Genomic DNA, 23,275 nt, shown 5'->3' on the forward strand with positions numbered 1-23,275 from the left:
CAAAAAAAAAGATTGGTTTTTACTTTGAAGTTTGCGGCATGATGGTGGAAAGTGTAAATGCTAAAACACTGATGAGTAGAATTTGATGTTTATTAAGTTGTTTTTTTTTTTTTTTACTTGTAAAATTCACCTAGTCTCAATCAAGGCCTATATGTCATAAGGCTTTGTTATGATTAGCTTTGCAGAACCTTGTAGTTTATAGTGTTGTTGAGTACAATATTGACAATTCCTGACAGACTTCCATACAGAAGTGCCTGTCAATTTATATTTCCTCCTGGGTGGTCACATATTGAAACTCCAGCCCCTTAAGCAACCCTCTTGTTCTGAAGGCAGGCCTGGTAAGAATAGGTAAGTATCAGAAAGAAATGGCCTCTGGAAACACAACCCAAATCCAAGAATACTCAATGCAGTTCTTCCCAAGGAGCAGGGCAATAGGCCTTTTTCAAACTACATTTTATATATTTTTCAATCTATACTTTGTGGTGATAGTTGCAGTTGAATATACTAAGTTTTTCATTAATATTGAATTAACAATTTATTTATAACAATGTATGCTTAGATTTTTCCAGCCCTATTTATAACTGATAACACTGCAGTATCCTTTTTGCATACAATTCTCTAATTTCACACTACTATGTGGAAGATACAGCATTTTAATTTAACTTTCATTGCTCAGTAGGGATCCTGAGGAGGCTATAGAGGGTGAAATTAAGAACATTTGGGATTCTGCTTTTGTCTTTTTTGTTAAATTTTCTAGTGACTAAGGCTGAAAGTAAATATGGGTTGGGAAGACAGATAAATTTGTACATGTTCCCGAGAACAGGAGCAAGAGATATATGACAAAGCTATTTCAGTGGCTCTTTAATGTATAAGGAGGCAAACACCTGAAACTCTGAAAACTCTGAAATTGAGAGGCAAACTTAGAGTCAAGAAAGAAATGCCATTTCTGCAGATCAGAATATAAACACCAACCACAGCTGTAAAAAAGAAAAGAATATATGCAACGAAGGGAAATTATATAAACAAAGGATCATTGGAGGTACTGATGAGTTCATTTAGTTCAATGAAAATAGTGATGTATTAGGTAGATCTCTTAATTTTATTACTAGTATTCTACTAAATGTGGTAGTATAAAGTCAAAAAGCATTCCGAAGTTTCTCAAGACCCTTATAATTCCATGACTTTTTTCAGGTCAGTCAACATTTGTTGAATGATAGGTCTGTGGAAGGAAAGCACACTCTTTAGGGTCATAGCTATTAACTATTAAACCATTGAAACTATTATTTTATATTCGTGTTAATGAGAGTCAAAATTATTGTGCATTCATCTCAAATAATTCTATTATTTTGAAAAATACAGGTTTTTTTTTAAAAAAACTACTCTTGACATTGTAGCTATTGTGAGAAAATATTTTGAATTATAATTATTTAAAAGCAATACAGGACACCCTGGATGATGGTAATGACTAGGGCAATGGTTGCATTCCAGTACTTAAGTATGAAATAAGGAATTATTACTTTCTAGGTGAATATAGGCTAGAATTGAAGACAACAAAATTTGTTGCTTATCTTCAGTACTTCCAGCTTCATAGATAATTACTCTTAAAAGGAACAAGAATGACTGCCTCTGGATGGAGGAATTGGATAGCAATGGGCCGTGGGATAGGAGACCTATAAACCTTCATGCTATATCCTTTTGTGCCTTTTTAAATTTTGAAGAAAAAATATTCATTTATTCAAGATATATGCAAATTCAATAAATAAAAAGATATGATAGTTATGACCAAGTGGAAATATATTTCCTGATGTAAAAGGAATCACTGAGGAAAAAGATTGAAATATTTTGGCTGTCAACTCGTAGTTAAAAAAAAAATTCCTTGAAAGAGGTAGAGAAAAGTCAAGTTGCAGTCCCACACAGAGCCTCTGGGCGCCGCCGTCGGCCAGTGCAGAGCAAGCGCTGACGCCGGGGATCCCTCAGCCTCTAGCCTGGGATTCCCTGCGCAGCCAACAACAGAAAGAAGAAAACCAGCTCCCACACACAGGCTCCCGGCTGCGCAGACCTGCCCAGCACACCGGATTGCCAGCTCCGAGACCCGGGACTCCTCCTGTCCTGGGCCGAATGCTCTTTTAGCGCGGTAGAGTGCACTTTCTCCAACTGGAAAAGCGGGGACCCAGCGAGAACCCGAGCGAACGATGGGAGGGAGCTGCGCGCAGAGGCGCCGGGCCGGCCCGCGGCAGGTACTATTTCCTTTGCTGCTGCCTTTGTTCTACCCCACGCTGTGTGAGCCGATCCGCTACTCGATTCCGGAGGAGCTGGCCAAGGGCTCGGTGGTGGGGAACCTCGCTAAGGATCTAGGGCTTAGTGTCCTGGATGTGTCGGCTCGCGAGCTGCGAGTGAGCGCGGAGAAGCTGCACTTCAGCGTAGACGCGCAGAGCGGGGACTTACTTGTGAAGGACCGAATAGACCGTGAGCAAATATGCAAAGAGAGAAGAAGATGTGAGTTGCAATTGGAAGCTGTGGTGGAAAATCCTTTAAATATTTTTCATATCATTGTGGTGATTGAGGATGTTAATGACCACGCCCCTCAATTCCAGAAAGATGAAATAAACTTAGAAATCAGTGAATCCGTCAGCCTGGGGATGGGAACAATTCTTGAGTCTGCAGAAGATCCTGATATTAGTGTGAATTCGCTGAGCAAATACCAACTAAGTCCTAACGAGTATTTCTCATTGGTGGAGAAAGACAACCCTGATGGTGGCAAATATCCAGAATTAGTATTGCAGAAAACTCTGGACCGAGAAACGCAGAGCGCTCACCACTTGGTACTGACCGCCTTAGATGGTGGGGACCCTCCCCGAAGCGGTACTGCTCAGATAAGAATCCTGGTAATAGATGCCAATGACAACCCCCCAGTGTTCAGCCAGGACGTGTACAGGGTCAGCCTTCGGGAAGACGTGCCTCCAGGCACGTCCATCCTGAGAGTGAAGGCCACTGACCAGGACGAGGGCATCAACTCAGAGATCACGTATTCCTTCTTTGGTGTGGCTGACAAAGCTCAGCACGTGTTCTCTCTGGATTACACTACAGGAAACATTCTAACTCAGCAGCCTTTGGATTTTGAAGAAGTAGAAAGATATACGATGAACATAGAAGCAAAAGACCGAGGATCTCTCTCAACACGGTGTAAAGTAATTGTAGAAGTTGTAGACGAAAACGACAACAGCCCAGAAATAATCATCACGTCACTCTCTGATCAGATTATGGAGGATTCCCCTCCAGGAGTGGTTGTTGCCCTCTTCAAAACACGGGACCGAGACTCAGGGGAAAATGGGGAAGTCAGGTGTAGTTTAAGTAGAGGTGTTCCATTTAAGATTCATTCTTCTTCTAATAATTACTACAAGCTAGTAACAGATGAGGCCCTGGATCGGGAGCAGACCCCAGAGTACAACGTCACCATCGCAGCCACCGACAGGGGCAAGCCTCCGCTATCCTCCAGCAAAACCATCACCCTGCACATTACTGACGTCAATGACAACGCGCCGGTTTTCGGACAGTCAGCCTACCTGGTCCATGTGCCAGAAAACAACCAGCCGGGTGCCTCCATAGCGCATGTCAGTGCCTCTGACCCAGACTTCGGGCCCAACGGCCGTGTCTCCTACTCTCTCATTGCCAGCGACCTGGAGTCACGAACGCTGTCGTCCTACGTGTCCGTGAGCGCGCAGAGCGGGGTGGTGTTCGCGCAGCGCGCCTTCGACCACGAGCAGCTGCGCACCTTCGAGCTCACGCTGCAGGCCCGCGACCAGGGCTCGCCCGCGCTCAGCGCCAATGTGAGCCTGCGCGTGTTGGTGGGCGACTGTAACGACAACGCACCGCGGGTGCTGTACCCTGCGCTGGGTCCCGACGGCTCCGCGCTCTTTGACACAGTGCCGCGGGCCGCGCAGCCAGGCTACCTGGTGACCAAGGTGGTGGCCGTGGACGCCGACTCGGGGCACAATGCCTGGCTGTCCTACCACGTGGTGCAGGCCAGTGAGCCCGGGCTCTTCAGCCTGGGGTTGCGAACAGGCGAGGTGCGCATGGCGCGTGCTTTGGGTGACAAGGACTCGGTCCGCCAGCGCCTGCTAGTCGCTGTAAGAGATGGAGGACAGCCACCCCTTTCAGCCACTGCCACGCTGCACCTGGTGTTCGCAGATAGCTTGCAAGAGGTACTGCCGGATTTCAGCGACCATCCCACACCCTCTGACTCCCAGGCTGAGATGCAGTTTTACCTGGTGGTGGCCTTGGCCTTGATTTCTGTGCTCTTTCTCCTCGCGGTGATTCTAGCTATTGCTCTACGCCTACGACAGTCTTTCAGCCCTACTGCAGGAGACTGCTTTGAGTCAGTTCTCTGCTCCAAGTCCGGACCTGTGGGTCCCCCCAACTACAGTGAGGGAACGTTGCCCTATGCCTATAATTTTTGTGTGCCTGGGGATCAAATGAATCCAGAATTTAATTTTTTCACATCTGTTGATCATTGTCCAGCCACACAAGATAACCTCAACAAAGACAGCATGCTACTGGCTAGCATTTTAACTCCCAGCGTTGAAGCAGATAAGAAGATTCTTAAACAGGTAAGTATTTAAAAATGTATTTAATCCTTTTTATATTACAATATGCCAATATATTCCAATATAATGGTATTATTTTAAGATTCTAGATATCCTCTTCATAGAGTTTGCAAAATATAGGTCAAATTTATGGTTATTATTAAAACAAAAGTTTAAATTAAATGCCTCAGTCTTCCTACTATTCAAAGACATTTTAAAGCAAACTACATGGGTAATCTCCGGTGACATTTTTATGAAATCAAATACCTTTCGGTTAAAAATATAAAATACAGGTATATTTTTACGGCATGGTATTTTAATTGAAACCCTAATGCTACTCAATTTTTCTCAAGTATTTCATCTTCATTTACTCAATAAAGGAACACTTGTAAGAATTATAGTTAGGCATCCTACCTGATGATTTTATCGGGACCGTATTATTTCCACTTCCAGAAATGTCGTTCCTTTCAGTCGGTTAAAATCAATTGGAACCAACTACAACCTACAAGTTTTCAGCTCCAGTAATATTTTGAAAACTTTTTAAAAATTAAGCAAGCCCTTTTAATAATTACTCCTTTCGCGGGTGTTCTTGGTAAAGTTTTAACGTCACATAATATAAGTATTGTGTATCATCGTTTTTAAGCTCTACAAATACGTGTGATTCACAAAGGTGAGCGTAATCATTTCTTCTGGAATTTCTTAGTCGTTGCAATAATAAGAATGGGCTCTAGGGGCCGCTGTTCACCAATCAGGGAATGGGAAGCTGCGCGCCATTCAGTCCCTCCCTCCCCCGCCTCTACCACACAAAGCGGAATGAGATGGATACTCACAGATCCTGACACTGGAGACTTAGAAGTATTTTCCTTCGCTTTCTGATATATTTTGGATGTAGTCGGCCTAGGACTTCATAGATACATAAGCTGATTCACAACCAACCAGCTCGAGAAACCGCGGAATATCGGCTTAGAGCCTGCCATGGCGAATCGGCTACAGCGCCTGGACCGCAGTCGGCTGCTGCTGCTGCTGTGCATTTTCCTGGGGACGCTGCGGGGGTTCCGGGCCAGGCAGATCCGATATTCGGTGCCAGAAGAGACCGAAAAAGGCTCCTTCGTGGGCAATATCTCCAAGGACATGGGGCTGGAGCCCCGGGAGCTGGCGAAGCGCGGAGTCCGCATCGTCTCCAGAGGGAAGACACAGCTTTTCGCTGTGAATCCGCGAAGCGGCAGCTTGATCACGGCAGGCAGGATAGACCGGGAGGAGCTCTGTGAGACGGTGTCCTCCTGTTTTTTAAATATGGAACTTCTCGTGGAAGACACCTTGAAGATTTACGGAGTGGAGGTGGAAATAATAGATATTAATGATAACGCCCCCAGCTTCCAGGAAGACGAAGTGGAGATAAAAGTCAGTGAGCACGCAATTCCTGGGGCGCGATTTGCTCTTCCTAATGCTAGGGATCCAGATGTGGGCGTGAACTCCCTCCAGAGCTACCAGCTCAGCCCTAATAATTACTTTTCCTTGCAAGTGCGGGGCAGAACGGATGGGGCCAAGAATCCAGAGCTAGTACTGGAGGGAAGCCTGGACCGAGAGAAAGAGGCTGCTCACCTGCTCCTCCTCACAGCTTTAGATGGAGGAGATCCCATCCGAAAGGGCACAGTTCCCATTCGTGTGGTGGTCCTCGATGTAAATGATCACATCCCAATGTTTACACAGTCCGTATATCGCGTGAGTGTTCCAGAAAACATCAGCTCCGGAACTAGGGTGCTGATGGTTAATGCAACGGATCCAGACGAGGGAATCAACGGGGAAGTAATGTATTCATTTCGGAGCATGGAAAGCAAGGCTTCTGAAATATTCCAATTGGATTCACAAACTGGAGAAGTTCAAGTACGGGGGTCTCTGGATTTTGAAAAATATAGATTCTATGAGATGGAAATTCAAGGCCAAGATGGTGGAGGTCTCTTTACCACCACGACGCTGTTGATCACTGTTGTGGATGTGAATGATAACGCTCCAGAAATAACTATCACCTCTTCTATTAATTCAATTCTGGAAAACTCTCCTCCAGGTACAGTCATTGCTCTTCTAAATGTGCAAGATCAAGATTCTGGAGAAAATGGTCAAGTCTCCTGTTTTATTCCTAACCACCTGCCTTTTAAATTAGAAAAGACTTATGAAAATTATTACAAATTGATAACAAGCAGAGTGCTGGACAGGGAGTTGGTCCAGAGCTACAATATAACGTTGACAGCCGCAGACCAGGGAAGCCCGCCTTTGTCTGCAGAAACTCATATCTGGCTGAATGTGGCAGATGACAACGATAACCCTCCCGTTTTTCCTCACTCCTCTTACTCTGCCTACATTCCCGAAAACAACCCCAGGGGTGCCTCCATCTTCTCAGTGACCGCCCTCGACCCGGACAGCAAACAGAATGCCCTGGTCACTTACTCTCTGACGGATGACACTGTCCAGGGGGTGCCTCTGTCCTCCTATGTCTCTATTAACTCCAACACTGGTGTTCTCTATGCCCTACAATCCTTCGACTATGAGCAGTTTCGAGACTTACAACTGGGAGTGATAGCACGTGACAGCGGGGACCCGCCCCTCAGCAGCAACGTGTCGCTGAGCCTGTTCGTGCTGGATCAGAACGACAATGCGCCGGAGATCCTGTACCCTGCCCTCCCCACAGACGGCTCCACTGGCGTGGAGCTGGCGCCCCGCTCTGCGGAACCTGGCTACCTGGTGACCAAGGTGGTTGCGGTGGACAAAGATTCAGGCCAGAACGCCTGGCTGTCCTATCGCCTGCTTAAGGCCAGCGAGCCGGGACTCTTCGCGGTGGGGGAGCACACGGGCGAGGTGCGTACGGCGCGGGCACTGCTGGACAGAGACGCGCTCAAGCAGAGCCTCGTGGTGGCCGTCCAGGACCACGGCCAGCCCCCTCTCTCGGCCACCGTCACGCTCACCGTGGCTGTGGCCGACAGCATCCCCGAAGTCCTGGCGGACCTCGGCAGCCTCGAGTCTCTGGCTAACTCTGAAACCTCAGACCTCTCGCTGTACTTGGTGGTGGCGGTGGCCGCAGTCTCCTGCATCTTCCTGGTCTTTGTCATCGTGCTGCTGGTACTCAGGCTGTGGCGCTGGCATAAGTCACGCCTGCTGCAGGCTTCTGAAGGCGGGTTGGCAGGTATGGCCACGTCACATTTTGTAGGCGTGGACGGGGTACAGGCTTTCCTGCAAACCTATTCCCACGAGGTCTCTCTCATTGCGGACTCGCAGAAGAGTCACCTGATTTTCCCCCAGCCCAACTATGGGGACACGCTCATCAGCCAGGAGAGCTGTGAGAAAAGCGAGCCACTCTTGATAGCTGAAGACTCAGCTATCATTTTAGGCAAATGTGACCCGACAAGTAATCAGGTGAGATTTATTTCTCTGCCTCCTAATTGTTGGTGTCTTGGCACAAGTCTTTTAAGGAGATGTTTTTTGAGCCTGCTATGAAAACTGTTTGGTGGGGTGGGGCGGCATATATTTAGTTCATATATATTTAGAGCAATACATGTGAGTTTTACTTTGCCTTTCATGAGATTACGATAATCTTTCAGAACGTTTTTGTGAAAGTCATTTTTCAGTCTTGGCATATTTTCTTTTGATTTCAAAGGGGCCATTCAACTATGCTGGCTTGGTTTGAAGTAAGTTGAATTTTAGTATTATTTTTCTATTATCAGTGTATGAGGCTCTCAATTTATTATATATAGATACAAATTAATGATTCACAAACACTTTTTATTTCCATTTCAATTTTGCTGTGCCTTCACTGATTTGTAGTTATATTCCACCATTATTTGCTATTACTGCTAATGTTCAAATTTTGATCCTGTTGATTTAATAGCATGCTCCCTCTAGCTCTCTTTCTCATCTATCTATCTATACACATGCACACACACTTATACATGTAAGCTTTTCTCTGAGCAATTTTATTTTGATTCTTGGTGGCTGGTAATATGCTTAGATCCTGTTGACTATTTCAACTTTGTCTCATTTCTTCATCCTATCAACACAGACATATTGACTGGCTTTTAACTACTGGATTTCCTTGGGAGATAAAATTTAGATCACATTTTTTCTTAAGCTCTAGATGTCTTTTCCATTACTATGGTGAAGTTACATTGACTGTTCTGAGAAATAATTGAATTATTGAACTGGTATTATTTCCTTTTATTCTTTTACTTTGGTGTCTGTGTTTGTATGTATGGAAGGTTTTTTAATGTAGTAAATCCATATATAGAAATAACTTGATTTTGATTCAGTGCTTCTCAAAAACCTATTTTCAAATGTGCTAAAGATGTCTACAGATTTATTCAAATAGAGTAGTTTGTGAATATATAAATAGATTGAAGGTATTTGGACTTTAATTAAACTGATTTAGCTAGTATCCTTCTGGCTATTTTTTTGTTCATTTTCAGTGTACTTGGGAGTCATAGATTCCTTCTTTCTTTCTTTATAAGGTCATTCTTATGGCAAATAGTACATTCAGTTCTTTTATTCAGACCAACTTGTTATTGAAGCTTGATAGTTGCCTGACATACATGTTATCTGAAGCAATGTCTAGGAAAGCCAAATGAGGAAAGGAGACTTATCTAGGGTTTTTGATCACAGGAATCATTTCCATAATCAATTCAGTCAACACTCTCACATCACTTCTAGGTATTTGCCCCAAATTACTTGGATATTTATGTTCCCTTTCAAGTTTAGTTCTCTCATTTAGGAATTTACCTTATGTCGTTAGTTGTAAACTGACTATCTAGGGCTCGGACAAAAATAATTTCAACTGTAGGAAAGGCAAGTCTTCCAACAGATGCCTACATTTTTCTTGAAGTCAAGAAAAATGTTCAGGTATTTTGAGCATCTAGGGATAGGATTTATACTTGTGGAATTCCAAACTGAGAAAAATGATGTAAGGCATTGTACTTTGACTGGAATTAGTTAAATAAAAAGGATATGAGGTATTTGGCTGGGAAAAGGAGATTGTTCCATATTATAAAACCTCATCTAAACTAACTTCCCAAGATCGTGGAGAACAAAAAGGAAGGGTTGGCTTTGAAATGTGATATTAAGAGGGTTATGTTGATTTAGAGGTAGTGATAAAGTTCTGTTAAGGTATAACATATAGTCCCATTAAATAGAGGATAAAAGTAAAACACCATCACATTTCATGTTATTAATTCCTATGGCAACCTACTAGGCTATACCTTTATATTCTCTTTATGATGAAACATGAAACACTTAATAATCCTTTTCAGAAACCTCTTTTATAAGTGATAAGAAGGGTTTGGCTAACTTTATTCTGAATATGCCCTATATAGCTTTCAGTGCTCCTCCAGTTTTCTCTGATAAAACTAGGAGGAAAATTATCTGCACATCAGATTGAAAATAATACTGCATATCATTTCATAGTGGTCAAAATTTTCCCATACCACTTGATGGGGATGTTTTCCCACAAGGTTTTTGTTCTACATCAGGAGAGAAGACTTTGCCTAGTTCTTCTAATATGTGCATTGCTTCTGCTTAGAAAAAAACAAACTTTTAAATTCTCTTTGCTGGGTTAATGACTGTTCTATAGGATCCCATCTCTAAGGAATCTTCTTTGGTAGTAAACACTGGAAAACAGTCACTACCAAGACTCATAAAATGTCTAGTTTCCTATACATTAGTCCAACACATCTGTCTAAATTCTGAATCCCATTGAATTAGCAAAGGCTTCTGGCTGCAATTTTCTAAATAGACTCAGAGCCCCGCTGTTGGCCAATGTGCTGCAAGAACTGGAGCCTGGGATCTACCAGGACGATATTCTGTTCAGTCACAGAAGCAAGTCGGAGAGTGGCCAAGACTTGGGCTTTCTGCTCCTGCAAATATGATTCCATATGGATTGGGGTGCCCTCAAACTGGGAGCATTGAGTTTTCTATGTGTGGAAGTAAATATTTTAAAAGCACTTTGTGAAACATTTTCTCTTAACGTCGGAGACTGCAGCAATGCACGGGAAGGATGGGAAACAGGGTGAAGCAGAGAAGCAGGACCCGGCGGTGGCAAGCACTCTTCCCTTTCCTGCTGCCTTTGTTCTGCCGGGCACCCTCGGAGCAGATCCGCTACTCTATTCCAGAAGAAACGGTCCAGGGCTCCGTGGTGGGGAACCTTGCAGAGGACATGCGGCTGCATGTTCAGGATTTATTGACCTGAAACCTTAGAGTTAGTGCAGAGTAACAATACTTTACCGTGAACACGGAGAATGGGAACATACTTGTGAGTGACAGAATAGATCGAGAGTCACTGTCTTCAAAATCCTCTGTGTCATACCCTTAGAGATTGTAGCACAGAATCCTCTAAATGTTTTTCACATAAATGTGATGATAGAAGATATAAATGATAATCCACCTCATTTTCCCCAAAATAGCATTGTTTTACAAATCAATGAACTAGCAATTCCAGGCATTCAGTTTGGCCTGGAATCTGCTATAGATGCAGATGTAGGGCCTCACTCTCTCCAGAGTTACCAGCTCAGTTCTAATGAACATTTCTCTCTGATGATGGACAAGACTAAAGGCAAGAATGCTCCAGAATTAGTGCTGGAGAAGCCCCTGGGCCAGGAGCAACAGAGCTCTCATCTCCTGGTCCTGAAAGCAATGGACATGGGTGACCCAGTCCTAACTGGCACTGCTGCAATTCAAATTGAGGTCACTGATGCCAACGATAATGCCCCAGTTTTTAGCCAGGATGTATACAAAGTCAGCCTTAGAGAGAATGTGCCCCCAGGCACCTCTGTACTAAAGGTGACAGCCACTGACCAGGATGAGGGTGTCAATGCGGAGATCACCTACTCTTTCAAATCCTTACGAGATGATATTGGAAATATGTTTGTGCTAGACCATCAAAATGGGGAAATTAAATCCAAAGACTTAATAGACTTCGAAATTCGTAGCAGTTATACCGTGAGAGTAGAAGCTAAGGATGGTGGAGGCATGACCAGCGAATGTAAAATTATACTAGAAATCCTAGATGAGAACGACAATGCCCCAGACGTGGTTTTTACTTCGGTGTCCAGTTCTGTAACTGAGGACGCAGAACCCTGGACAGTGATCACTCTGTTCAAAACACATGATAAAGATTCGAGAGAAAATGGGGAGGTTACATGCCTCATAAACGAAAGAGTTCCTTTTAGAATCGAATCTTCCGCCAATAATGACTATAAGCTTGTAACAGATGGGACCCTGGATTGGGAGCGGATCCCGGAGTACAACGTCACCATCACTGCCACTGACAAGGGCAAGCCTCCGCTCTCATCCAGCACAAGCCTCACCCTACGCATTGGTGAAGTCAACGACAATGCTCCGGTTTTCCACCAGGTCTCCTACGTGGTCCACGTGGCCGAAAACAACCTTCCCGGAGCCTCCATCCCACAAGTCAGTGCCTCTGACCTGGACCTAGGGCTGAATGGCCAAGTCTCCTACTCCATCGTTACCACCGACTTGGAGCTGCGGGCACTGTCGTCCTACGTGTCCGTGAGCGCACAGAGCGGGGTGGTGGTCGCGCAGCGCGCCTTCGACCACGAGCAGCTGTGCGCCTTCGAGCTCACGATGCAGGCCTACGACCAGGGCTCGCCCACGCTCAGCGCCAACATGAGCCGGCGCATGTTGGTGGGCGACCTCAATGACAATGTGCCGCGGGTGCTGTACCCCGCGCTGGGGCCCGATGGCTCCGCACTCTTCGATATAGTGCCACGCGCCGCAGAGTCCGGCTACCTGGTGACCAAGGTGGTGGCGGTGGACGCAGATTCGGGACACAACGCTTGGCTGTCCTACCACGTGCTGCAGGCCATCGAGCCCGGGTTTTCAGCCTGGGGCTGCACACGGGCAACCTGCTGGTTGCTGTGCGTGACGGAGGACAGCCGCCGCTCTCTGCGCCGCTACGCTTCACCTAGTCTTCGCAGACAGCCTGCAGGAGGCACTGCCAGACTTCAGTGACAGTCCTGTGCCCTCTGATTCCCAAGCAAAGCTGCAGATTTACCTGGTCGTGGCCTTGGCCTTGATTTCTATGCTCTTCTTCCTCGCAGTGATTTTGGCGGTCGCCTTGCACCTGCGATGCTCTTCCAGCCCCTCTGCCTGGGGTTGCTTTCACCCTGGTCTCTGTTCTAAGACTAGACCAGGGGTTTTTCCCAACTACAATGAGGGAACTTTGCTTTATTCCTGCAATCTGTATGTTCCCTCGGATTCTAGAAAAAGAAGATTTAATTTTCTCACCATGACACCAGAAACAGTCCCCCGACAAGATCTTTCTAATGAAGTTTCTCTGGTAGCAAGCTTCACTGAAGAGAATGACAAGATAAGCTCTAACTCTGTTGCTCCTACTCACGTGAGTTCCAATGAATGTCTCTCATTTACAAATGGATGAGGTTTAATTTTCAAACCAATATTTTGGCAAGAAAATCTTAAACATATTATATCTACTATTGCTTCAGGTTTGTTTGCCCACTCTTAATATTTCCTGTTCCTTTCTGTGTGGGCCAGTAACTTCATTATTAGCTTTCATGTATTTTTGAAACATTTTGACCATTTTTACGGGAGACTTTTTTTTTTTTTTTTTTGATGGAGTCTCGCTATGTGGTCCAGGCTGGAGTGCAGTGGCGTGATCTCGGCTCACTGCAAGCTCTGCCTTCCGGGTTCTGGCCATTCTCCTGCCTCAGCCTCCCGGGTAGCTGGGACTACAGGCGCCTGCCACCACGCCCGGCTAATTTTTTGCATTTTTAGTACAGACGGGGTTTCACCGTGTTAGCCAGGATGGTCTCGATTTCCTGACCTCGTGATCCGCCCGCCTCGGCCTCCCAAAGTGCTGGGATTATAGGCGTGAGCCACTGCACCAGGCCCGGAGACATTGTTTGTACACACACACAAACACACACACACACACGTGTGAAAAGTGGGTATTATGATACTGCTGTCACTGAGATATTTTAATTGAGGAATAAATTTTTTTCCTGTGGTGTTTCTTGGGACATCAATATTTGAGTATATAAGGTTTTTTCTTTAATCCATTAACTATAAATTTTGAAGAAAATGCATGAGACAATGGAGAAAATGCTTTTTTTAAAAAAAATTGAGATTAAGGTCTCACTATGTTGCCCAGGCTGGACTCAAACTCTTGGGCTACGGCGATCTTCCCACCTCAATCTCCAGAGTAGCTGAGAGTACAGTTGCCTGACACTGTGCCTGGCAGAGAAAAAAGCTTAAAAAAATAAGAACATGGTAATGATTTGATAATATTCAGTTACAATTACTTGTGATTCTTGTAATTCAAGTAAACTCAATTTTATGTCTGATCGTTTCTCACAGCTACCTATATATTTCTTCCCAATTTAAAATATATTATTTTATTTTATGCCTAGCAAATATCTTTACAGTATAAATATTTACGCTCATGAAAGTACGTAGCCAGTTATTTCTTAGGGAGAATTTTTTCCCTATATTTTGATGGGCTTCCGAAAGTATTACCAGTAATTCTCAGTAATTACAATTAGGTCAGTTACCCAGGAAAAGGTAAGTCTGTAACATTCTTTGGACTACAAATTTTCTTTTACTAAGTTTCCTGAACAATAAATATTTTTGAAATATAATGTATTAATAGAATTCTGGCGTACTTCCATTATTTCCAGTCAATGCAAGTTGGAATGCTTCTACTTTATGCTAAAAATATTAATGTTTATTTTTCACTTGGGTTCCTGTTACGTGTGATTCTGATAATGTATACAATCACATATCATTTTTAGGTTTCCATAATATCATGAAAATTTGATTTTTAAGTGTTACATGTCAACAACCTGGTAAAGTAATCCTTCCATTCAGGATCATTCAAGGAATCTATTTAAAAATATTTTCCCCAAATTATAGCTGAATCAGAAAGTTTAAATTATTATATTATATGATTTGTCAAAAAGAGAAACTCCTAGGGAGACATCCCCCATAATAGGTGTGTTGGGGGAACAGTAATCTCAAAGCAGATATACTAACATTATAAGATTAAAATCAGTGTTTATAGAAACTTCCAATTCATTTAAAAGCTCATTGGGAAAAAAAAATCTCACTAAAGTTTCTATTAAAGCGAATACTGTAGATTTCCATCCCCTTTTGAAGAACAGTAGGTGGAGCTATTTAAGATATAAAAACGAAATATCCTTTCTGGGAGTTCAAGATTGTGCAGTAATTGGTTAGGACTCTGAGCGCCGCTGTTCACCAATCGGGGAGAGAAAAGCGGAGATCCTGCTCGCCTTGCACGCGCCTGAAGCACAAAGCAGATAGCTAGGAATGAACCATCCCTGGGAGTATGTGGAAACAACGGAGGAGCTCTGACTTCCCAACTGTCCCATTCTATGGGCGAAGGAACTGCTCCTGACTTCAGTGGTTAAGGGCAGAATTGAAAATAATTCTGGAGGAAGATAAGAATGATTCCTGCGCGACTGCACCGGGACTGCAAAGGGCTTGTCCTGCTGGGAATCCTCCTGGGGACTCTGTGGGAGACCGGATGCACCCGGATACGCTATTCAGTTCCGGAAGAGCTGGAGAAAGGCTCTAGGGTGGGCGACATCTCCAGGGACCTGGGGCTGGAGCCCCGGGAGTTGGCGGAGCGCGGAGTCCGCATCATCCCCAGAGGTAGGACACAGCTTTTCGCCCTGAACCCGCGCAGCGGCAGCTTGGTCACGGCGGGCAGGATAGACCGGGAGGAGCTCTGTATGGGGGCCATCAAGTGTCAATTAAATCTAGACATTCTGATGGAGGATAAAGTGAAAATATATGGAGTAGAAGTAGAAGTAAGGGACATTAACGACAATGCGCCTTACTTTCGTGAAAGTGAATTAGAAATAAAAATTAGTGAAAATGCAGCCACTGAGATGCGGTTCCCTCTACCCCACGCCTGGGATCCGGATATCGGGAAGAACTCTCTGCAGAGCTACGAGCTCAGCCCGAATACTCACTTCTCCCTGATCGTGCAAAATGGAGCCGACGGTAGTAAGTACCCCGAATTGGTGCTGAAACGCGCCCTGGACCGCGAAGAAAAGGCTGCTCACCACCTGGTACTTACGGCCTCCGACGGGGGCGACCCGGTGCGCACAGGCACCGCGCGCATCCGCGTGATGGTTCTGGATGCGAACGACAACGCACCAGCGTTTGCTCAGCCCGAGTACCGCGCGAGCGTTCCGGAGAATCTGGCCTTGGGCACGCAGCTGCTTGTAGTCAACGCTACCGACCCTGACGAAGGAGTCAATGCGGAAGTGAGGTATTCCTTCCGGTATGTGGACGACAAGGCGGCCCAAGTTTTCAAACTAGATTGCAATTCAGGGACAATATCAACAATAGGGGAGTTGGACCACGAGGAGTCAGGATTCTACCAGATGGAAGTGCAAGCAATGGATAATGCAGGATATTCTGCGCGAGCCAAAGTCCTGATCACTGTTCTGGACGTGAACGACAATGCCCCAGAACTGGTCCTCACCTCTCTCGCCAGCTCGGTTCCCGAAAACTCTCCGAGAGGGACATTAATTGCCCTTTTAAATGTAAATGACCAAGATTCTGAGGAAAACGGACAGGTGATCTGTTTCATCCAAGGAAATCTGCCCTTTAAATTAGAAAAATCTTACGGAAATTACTATAGTTTAGTCACAGACATAGTCTTGGATAGGGAACAGGTTCCTAGTTACAACATCACAGTGACCGCCACTGACCGGGGAACCCCGCCCCTATCCACGGAAACTCATATCTCGCTGAACGTGGCAGACACCAACGACAACCCGCCGGTCTTCCCTCAGGCCTCCTATTCCGCTTATATCCCAGAGAACAATCCCAGAGGAGTTTCCCTCATCTCTGTGACCGCCCACGACCCCGACTGTGAAGAGAACGCCCAGATCACTTATTCCCTGGCTGAGAACACCATCCAAGGGGCACGCCTATCGTCCTACGTGTCCATCAACTCCGACACTGGGGTACTGTATGCGCTGAGCTCCTTCGACTACGAGCAGTTCCGAGACTTGCAAGTGAAAGTGATGGCGCGGGACAACGGGCACCCGCCCCTCAGCAGCAACGTGTCGTTGAGCCTGTTTGTGCTGGACCAGAACGACAATGCGCCCGAGATCCTGTACCCCGCCCTCCCCACAGACGGTTCCACTGGCGTGGAGCTGGCGCCCCGCTCCGCAGAGCCCGGCTACCTGGTGACCAAGGTGGTGGCGGTGGACAGAGACTCCGGCCAGAACGCCTGGCTATCCTACCGTCTGCTCAAGGCCAGCGAGCCGGGACTCTTCTCGGTGGGTCTGCACACGGGCGAGGTGCGCACGGCGCGAGCCCTGCTGGACAAAGACGCGCTCAAGCAGAGCCTCGTGGTGGCCGTCCAGGACCACGGCCAGCCCCCTCTCTCCGCCACTGTCACGCTCACCGTGGCCGTGGCCGACAGCATCCCCCAAGTCCTGGCGAACCTCGGCAGCCTCGAGTCTCCAGCTAACTCTGAAACCTCAGACCTCACTCTGTACCTGGTGGTAGCGGTGGCCGCGGTCTCCTGCGTCTTCCTGGCCTTCGTCATCGTGCTGCTGGCGCTCAGGCTGCGGCGCTGGCACAAGTCACGCCTGCTACAGGCTTCAGGAGGCGGCTTGACAGGAGCGCCGGCGTCGCACTTTGTGGGCGTGGACGGGGTGCAGGCTTTCCTGCAGACCTATTCCCACGAGGTTTCCCTCACCACGGACTCGCGGAAGAGTCACCTGATCTTCCCGCAGCCCAACTATGCAGACATGCTCGTCAGCCAGGAGAGCTTCGAAAAAAGCGAGCCCCTTTTGCTGTCAGGTGATTCGGTATTTTCTAAAGACAGTCATGGGTTAATTGAGGTGAGTTTATATCAAATCTTCTTTCTTTTTTTTTTTTTTTGATTGCTCTGTCGCCCAAGCTGGAATGCAGCGGCACGATCATAGCTCACTGCAGCCTCAAACTCCTAGGCTCAAGCAATTCTCCCACCTTTGCCTCCGGTGTAACAGGGACTACAGGTGCAAGCCACCTACTGTCTGTCTGTCTATCTATCTATCTATCTATCTATCTATCTATCTATCTATCTATCTATCTATTACTTTCTTGTACAGACAGGAGTCTCACTATGTTGAGCAGGCTGATCTGAAACTTGGGCTCAGGCTAGCCTCCTGCTTCTCCCTCCCAAAGTGCTGGGATTACAGGTGTGAACCACAGTGCCCCGCCCTTATCAGATATTCTTTTCTGGCTGGGCGCGGTGGCTCACGCCTGTAATCCCAGCACTTTGGGAGGCCGAGGCGGGTGGATCACCTGAGGTTGGGAGTTCGACACCAGCCTGACCAACATGGAGAAACCCCGTCTATACTAAAAAAATACAAAATTACCAGGCGTGGTGGCGCATGTCTGTAATCCCAGCTACTTGGGAGGCTGAGTCAGGAGAATTGCTTTAACCTGGGAGGTGGAGGTTGCAATGAGCTGAGATTATGCCATTGCACTCCAGCCTGGGCAACAAGAGTGAAACTCTATCTAAAAAAAAAACAAAACTTTATCCTCTAGTTTCATCCATTGATGACACTTGCTTTAATCACTTACTACAATCACCTCCAAATGAAGATTTTATAATTCCATTGTTTCTTCTACAGTTGTTAATTGGCTTTCCACCTTGAAGAAGAGTTTTATATTCTCTATACATGTTTGTTTCTATGATTCTGGAAGCATGGTTTTCTATTTTATTCAATGGCCTGTAATCTGTTAATATCAATTATTTATTTTGATGCTGAAATTGTCCCAGGATTGGCCTTTGGGACTCCCTTTAGGCTGCTTTCTATGTCCTTTCTGTTACAGCAAGCTTGGGATTATATCCAAGATTTGTAATTCCAATGTACTTACTTCTGTCAGTGTAAACAAAGTACGATTTCTGGACTAGATGACTTGGGCATTGTGGGGCAGGTGGAAATTAGAGGTATTCTCTGTTTTTCCTGTAGGATCTTGCATTTCTTCCTCTTGCTGCTTGTCTCTTTGTGTCGGGAACAGGCCCCCCAAAATCTGGCCATAAACTGACTCCAAAACTGGCCATAAACAAAATCTCTGCAGCACTGTGACATGTTCATGATGGCCGTAACGCCCATGCTGGAAGGTTGTGGATTTACCGGAATGAGGGCAAGGAACACCTGGCCCGCCCAGGGCAGAAAACTGCTGAAAGGTGTTCTTAAACCACAAACAATAGCATGAGTGATCTGTGCCTTAAGGACATGCCCCTGCTGCAGATAACTAGCTCAATCCATCCCTTTATTTCCGCCCATCCCTTCGTTTCCCATAAGGGATACTTTTAGTTAATCTAATATCTATAGAAATGATGCTAATGACTGGCTTGCTGTTAATAAATATGTGGGTAAATCTCTGTTCGGGGCTCTCAGCTCTGAAGGCTGTGAGACCCCTGATTCCCCACTTCACACCTCTAAAAAAAAAAAAAATTTTTTTTTTCTGAGCTTGGAGAAATATATCCCTTAGTACACTTGGAATTTATAAAGCAGACATCAATAAATTTATATATATGTGACAGATACCAACAACAATCCAGTCCCCTTCCCTCATACCTTATTTATGTACATATATTTTATATAATAGATATAATTTATTAACAATTTATAAAATTACTTTAATACTCTATATCATTTTCTAGCTGAATTTATCAATGATAATGCTCTTTTCCCACTTTTATTTTTTTCCCATTGACCATGCAGCAGTTTTGTGTAGACCATCTGATAACAACTGATCTGTTTATCTAGGGGGGAGAAATCTAATTCAATGGAAAATATAAATAAAATTTTGATAAACTTTTATAAATAGAGTGGCTGTTAACTACACTTGAGATGGCTAGCAAATTCATAAAGTGAATTTAGTTTCTTTCAAAGTTCAGTAATTCTTTCTGGCCATTAGGGATATGTCCATTTATACTTTCTCAGTATCCCAAGTCATTTCATGGTTTTAAATCATTCATGAACTTCCAAATATAGTGAATTTATTTCTTCTGCATTTAAAATTTTATCACTTAAATATACAATATGCTGTATTGCCATGACGAAAAATGGTAAAGACTATTTTTCACTTCTATTATGCATTTCATTAATACGATATCTGTATGTGTTTCCAAGTTAGACATTTCTTTTGCCCATTTCCTACACTAATGATACTAATGATGACTTTGTGGAATATTCAGAATTAACAAAATGTGTTTTGAGTACTTTTTTTAGTACTGGGGCAAATTTGCAGTAATATCGCCTGCTTTCTACATTAAATTCCCCATAACTTTTACAACTATGGGAAAATTTCTGAAAAGTGCACAGATTCTAAGTGTTTTCTGAGAACTTTATGCTTATTGTAGAGTGCTTACAGACACTGAATGCTAAAGTGTATTACTCTTTGAAAAGCATTGCTTGATTTCTTTTGGTGAATTCTGTAAAGGTGTAGGGAAACATAACATCCCGATTATTTTTTCTTTCTTCTTTGTTTGCTGCCTATCTACTTTGAAAGATACAATAGTTAAAACCCAGAAAAGAGATTGGAAACCACTTAGAGAATGAAAGACATCCAAGGGCTCTAAAATGAGGCAGTTGCTGCTTCTGAGACCAAAAAAGGGGGCAAAATATAGAGTGTGTGGTTCTACTTGTGTGATTTTTTGAAAGAAAGTATTTGAATTTATCTAAAAATACTAAATTTGTATTTACATTAGTTTTCAAATAGAATTTAATAAGTACAGTGTTCTATAGGTAATATTGAGAGAAATAGAGGACAATGAAACCTCTCTCCTCCATCATCTTGTATGAACTACCAAAATGTTTATCATATGGACAGTTCTCATATATAGTCAAATAGAAAGAAAGACATAATAGGAAAACAAATGATTTGGGAAGCTAAGCTAACATGGCCTAATTATTCTGACCTCTGCTCACCTAACTTGATTAGGAACAAATCATTGAGAGTTAGAGCATGAATAGTCAAGACCTTTAGACCATATCTCAAATATCAGTGACTTCAATCAACTATGTTTCCAGTTTAAGCTGAATAGGCTTTATTAAATAGTTGTTGAATGAATGGATAAACAAATAATGTACTCTGGGGATTACCTGATACCAGGATTCTGAATTTTCGGATGTATCATAGAAGGATAGCAGCTTTGCAATAAGGTAACTTCTTAACTGTGTCACCTTTAGCAAGTTATTTAATCTCTTTGAGCTTCAGCAAAGTAGGAATAATCATATCTAATTTGAAAGGTCGTGGTGATGGCTAGGGCTAACAAAAATCTGATTCACAACGTGCAATTAATTAACAGTAGCCATTTTTAGTGGTTGACAAAAAAAAGGACTTATATTTTCAATGCCAGCACACTCGATGTTCTGTTGGGAAAAATAATAATGATTTTTGTGTGCTTCTCCATACGGTATAATGGAATGATTTGTGGATGGAGATAAAACTGTTCTAAAATTTTTGTGAAAGCTGGTTTAAAAATCTTAAGTGCCTAGGCACATTCTTGATTGAGAAGCCACAGTTTTAGGCCATAAAAGATGGGGGAAAGATTTTTATATGAGACAATTTTGTGAGTGTTACTTTTTCTTTGTCTGAACCATAGTGAAATCTAAACAACGATCTTGTGAAACTTATTTTAAAGAAGCAGTTTACTTCAATGGGATCTTAGATAATTTCACCAGAAAATGGATCACCGAAACCAGAAGGCTGGTGATCATTATTTGGTTTGGGCCATATAAGAACTGAAACTAACGGCTTAGCTTTAGGATTTTTAGGACACTTGTTGATAATTTAGGATTCATAATTAGCATATGTGTTGATTGTTTTCTGAGACTAACTCGGCAATGGGTTTGGATGTGTTTACATTTCTTCTGATTCCAGTCATAAAATTATGTCAAGGACTTTTCTTGTCTTCTTATGTGTATGACAGATGTGTATGTATCCATTTCATCTAATAAGTTAAAGCATTCAGCTATAATTTAAAATTTGTAGCTTCACTGTTTTATAGTACCTAAAATTGGAATGTAATCAGTCAGAAGACATTCTTCCACTGCTTTCATTCCAGAAGTATTATGCTTTTTGAAGCAGCAATAGCATAGGAATGTTGAGGAGACTATACTACACTTTGATAGCATATTTAATCTCATAGATCACTTTTCAATGAATTATAAGGCTGATGACAAATGAGCAAATTGTATCAGTTTTCTTTATGACATGTAACAGAGTATAGCTGTGATCATGAATTGGATAGTTCTGGTGTAAAAATCTGCTTTATCCTCATATAAAATGTCAGGTTCAGAAAAGCAAACACATAGTTTCGAAGGGATATTGATCAAACTGATGAGGCTAAATCTCAAGAAAGAGACACAGTTACCCTCTAATGTTACACTTTGAGTTCACTTTTTTTTTTTTTTTTTTGAGACAGAGTCTCAATCTGTCACCAAGCTGGAGTGCAGTGGCACTATCTTGGCTCACTGCAACCTCTGCCTCCTGGGTTCATCCTATTCTCCTGCCTTAGCCTCCCGAGTAGCTGGGACTACAGGCACGCGCCACCACACCCAGCTAATTTTTGTATTTTTAGTAGAGATGGGGTTTCACCATATTGGCCAGAATGGTCTTGATCTCTTGATCTTGGGATGCACCCACCCCACTTCAGCCTCCCAAATAGCTGAGATTACAGGTGTGAACCACCATGCCTGACCACTTTGAGTTCACTTTTAAGAAACCATACTTAATGGAAAATTACCAGTAACAGGGCATACTGTTTAGGATGCATTCCTAAAATATTGATGGCAAAAGATAGCCAGCCTATGGCAAAGCTAATTGGAAAAAATATTTTATAAAGGATGAGACTTCTGGATACCATATGGGAAGGGCTCTGGTTCAGGAAAATATTTTTAAAAAACTGTCATTGAAGAGACCATAGAATCAAACAAAATAATTTAATCTGTATGTAAAAGAAGTTGGTACCACCATAATTTTTCTTATACATGTCATATAAGGATCTACTCTGTGTATTGTCATTGAGGGCAGATATAATTTATTAGTTCATCATTAACTCTCTGAAGTATTTCACACAGTAGTTTGTACACCTTCTAAGTACTCAATACAGTGCTTGAGTTCAATTATTGGAAAGTGGTCTCTTGGAGAAAAAAGAATCATAGTGCAAAACCAATTATTTTACATGGACTTTTCCTCTATATCTAAGCCCTAATAAGAGGCAGCTGTCTGATATACATATATATATATATATATATATGTGTGTGTGTGTGTGTGTGTGTGTGTGTATATATGTGTGTGTGTATATATATATATTTGGAGTAGGGGATGGAGTCTTGCTCTGTCACCCAGGCTGGAGTGCAAGTGGTGTGATCTCAGCTCACTGCAACCTCTGCCTCCTGGGTTCAAGCGATTCTCCTGCCTCAGCCTCTCCAGTAGCTGGGATTACAGGTGCCTGTCACCATGCCCAGCTAATTTTTTAAAATATTTTTAGTAGAGACAGAGTTTCATCAAGTTGGCCAGGCTGCTCTTGAACTCCTGACCTCAGGTGATCCACCTGCCTTGGCCTCCCAAAGTGCTGGGATTATAGGCATGAGCCACCGCACCCTGCCAACTGTCTGACTTATCTT

The 23,275-nt window shown here is 43.8% G+C and overlaps 1 protein-coding gene and 1 pseudogene across 17 annotated transcripts in view; both read left to right on the top strand.

The window, feature by feature from the left end:
• Positions 1–23,275, top strand: part of LOC101128585 (protocadherin gamma-C4) — a 169,088-nt gene that overhangs the window by 71,846 nt on the left and 73,967 nt on the right. The window contains exon 1 of one of the 17 annotated variants that reach the window (XM_063706824.1): positions 33–4,607. The exons of 14 other annotated variants lie outside the window; for them this stretch is intronic. In XM_063706824.1, coding sequence (XP_063562894.1) covers positions 2,193–4,607 — 2,415 coding nt within the window. In that variant the 5' untranslated portion in view covers positions 33–2,192. 2 more of the 17 variants (XM_019026864.4, XM_031010761.3) reach the window with 2 other exon arrangements.
• LOC109026741 (protocadherin gamma-B2-like) lies at positions 8,932–13,197 on the top strand (annotated as a pseudogene).

This window comes from Gorilla gorilla, chromosome 4, assembly GCF_029281585.2.
Source record: "Gorilla gorilla gorilla isolate KB3781 chromosome 4, NHGRI_mGorGor1-v2.1_pri, whole genome shotgun sequence".
NCBI classification, from domain to species: domain Eukaryota; kingdom Metazoa; phylum Chordata; class Mammalia; order Primates; family Hominidae; genus Gorilla; species Gorilla gorilla.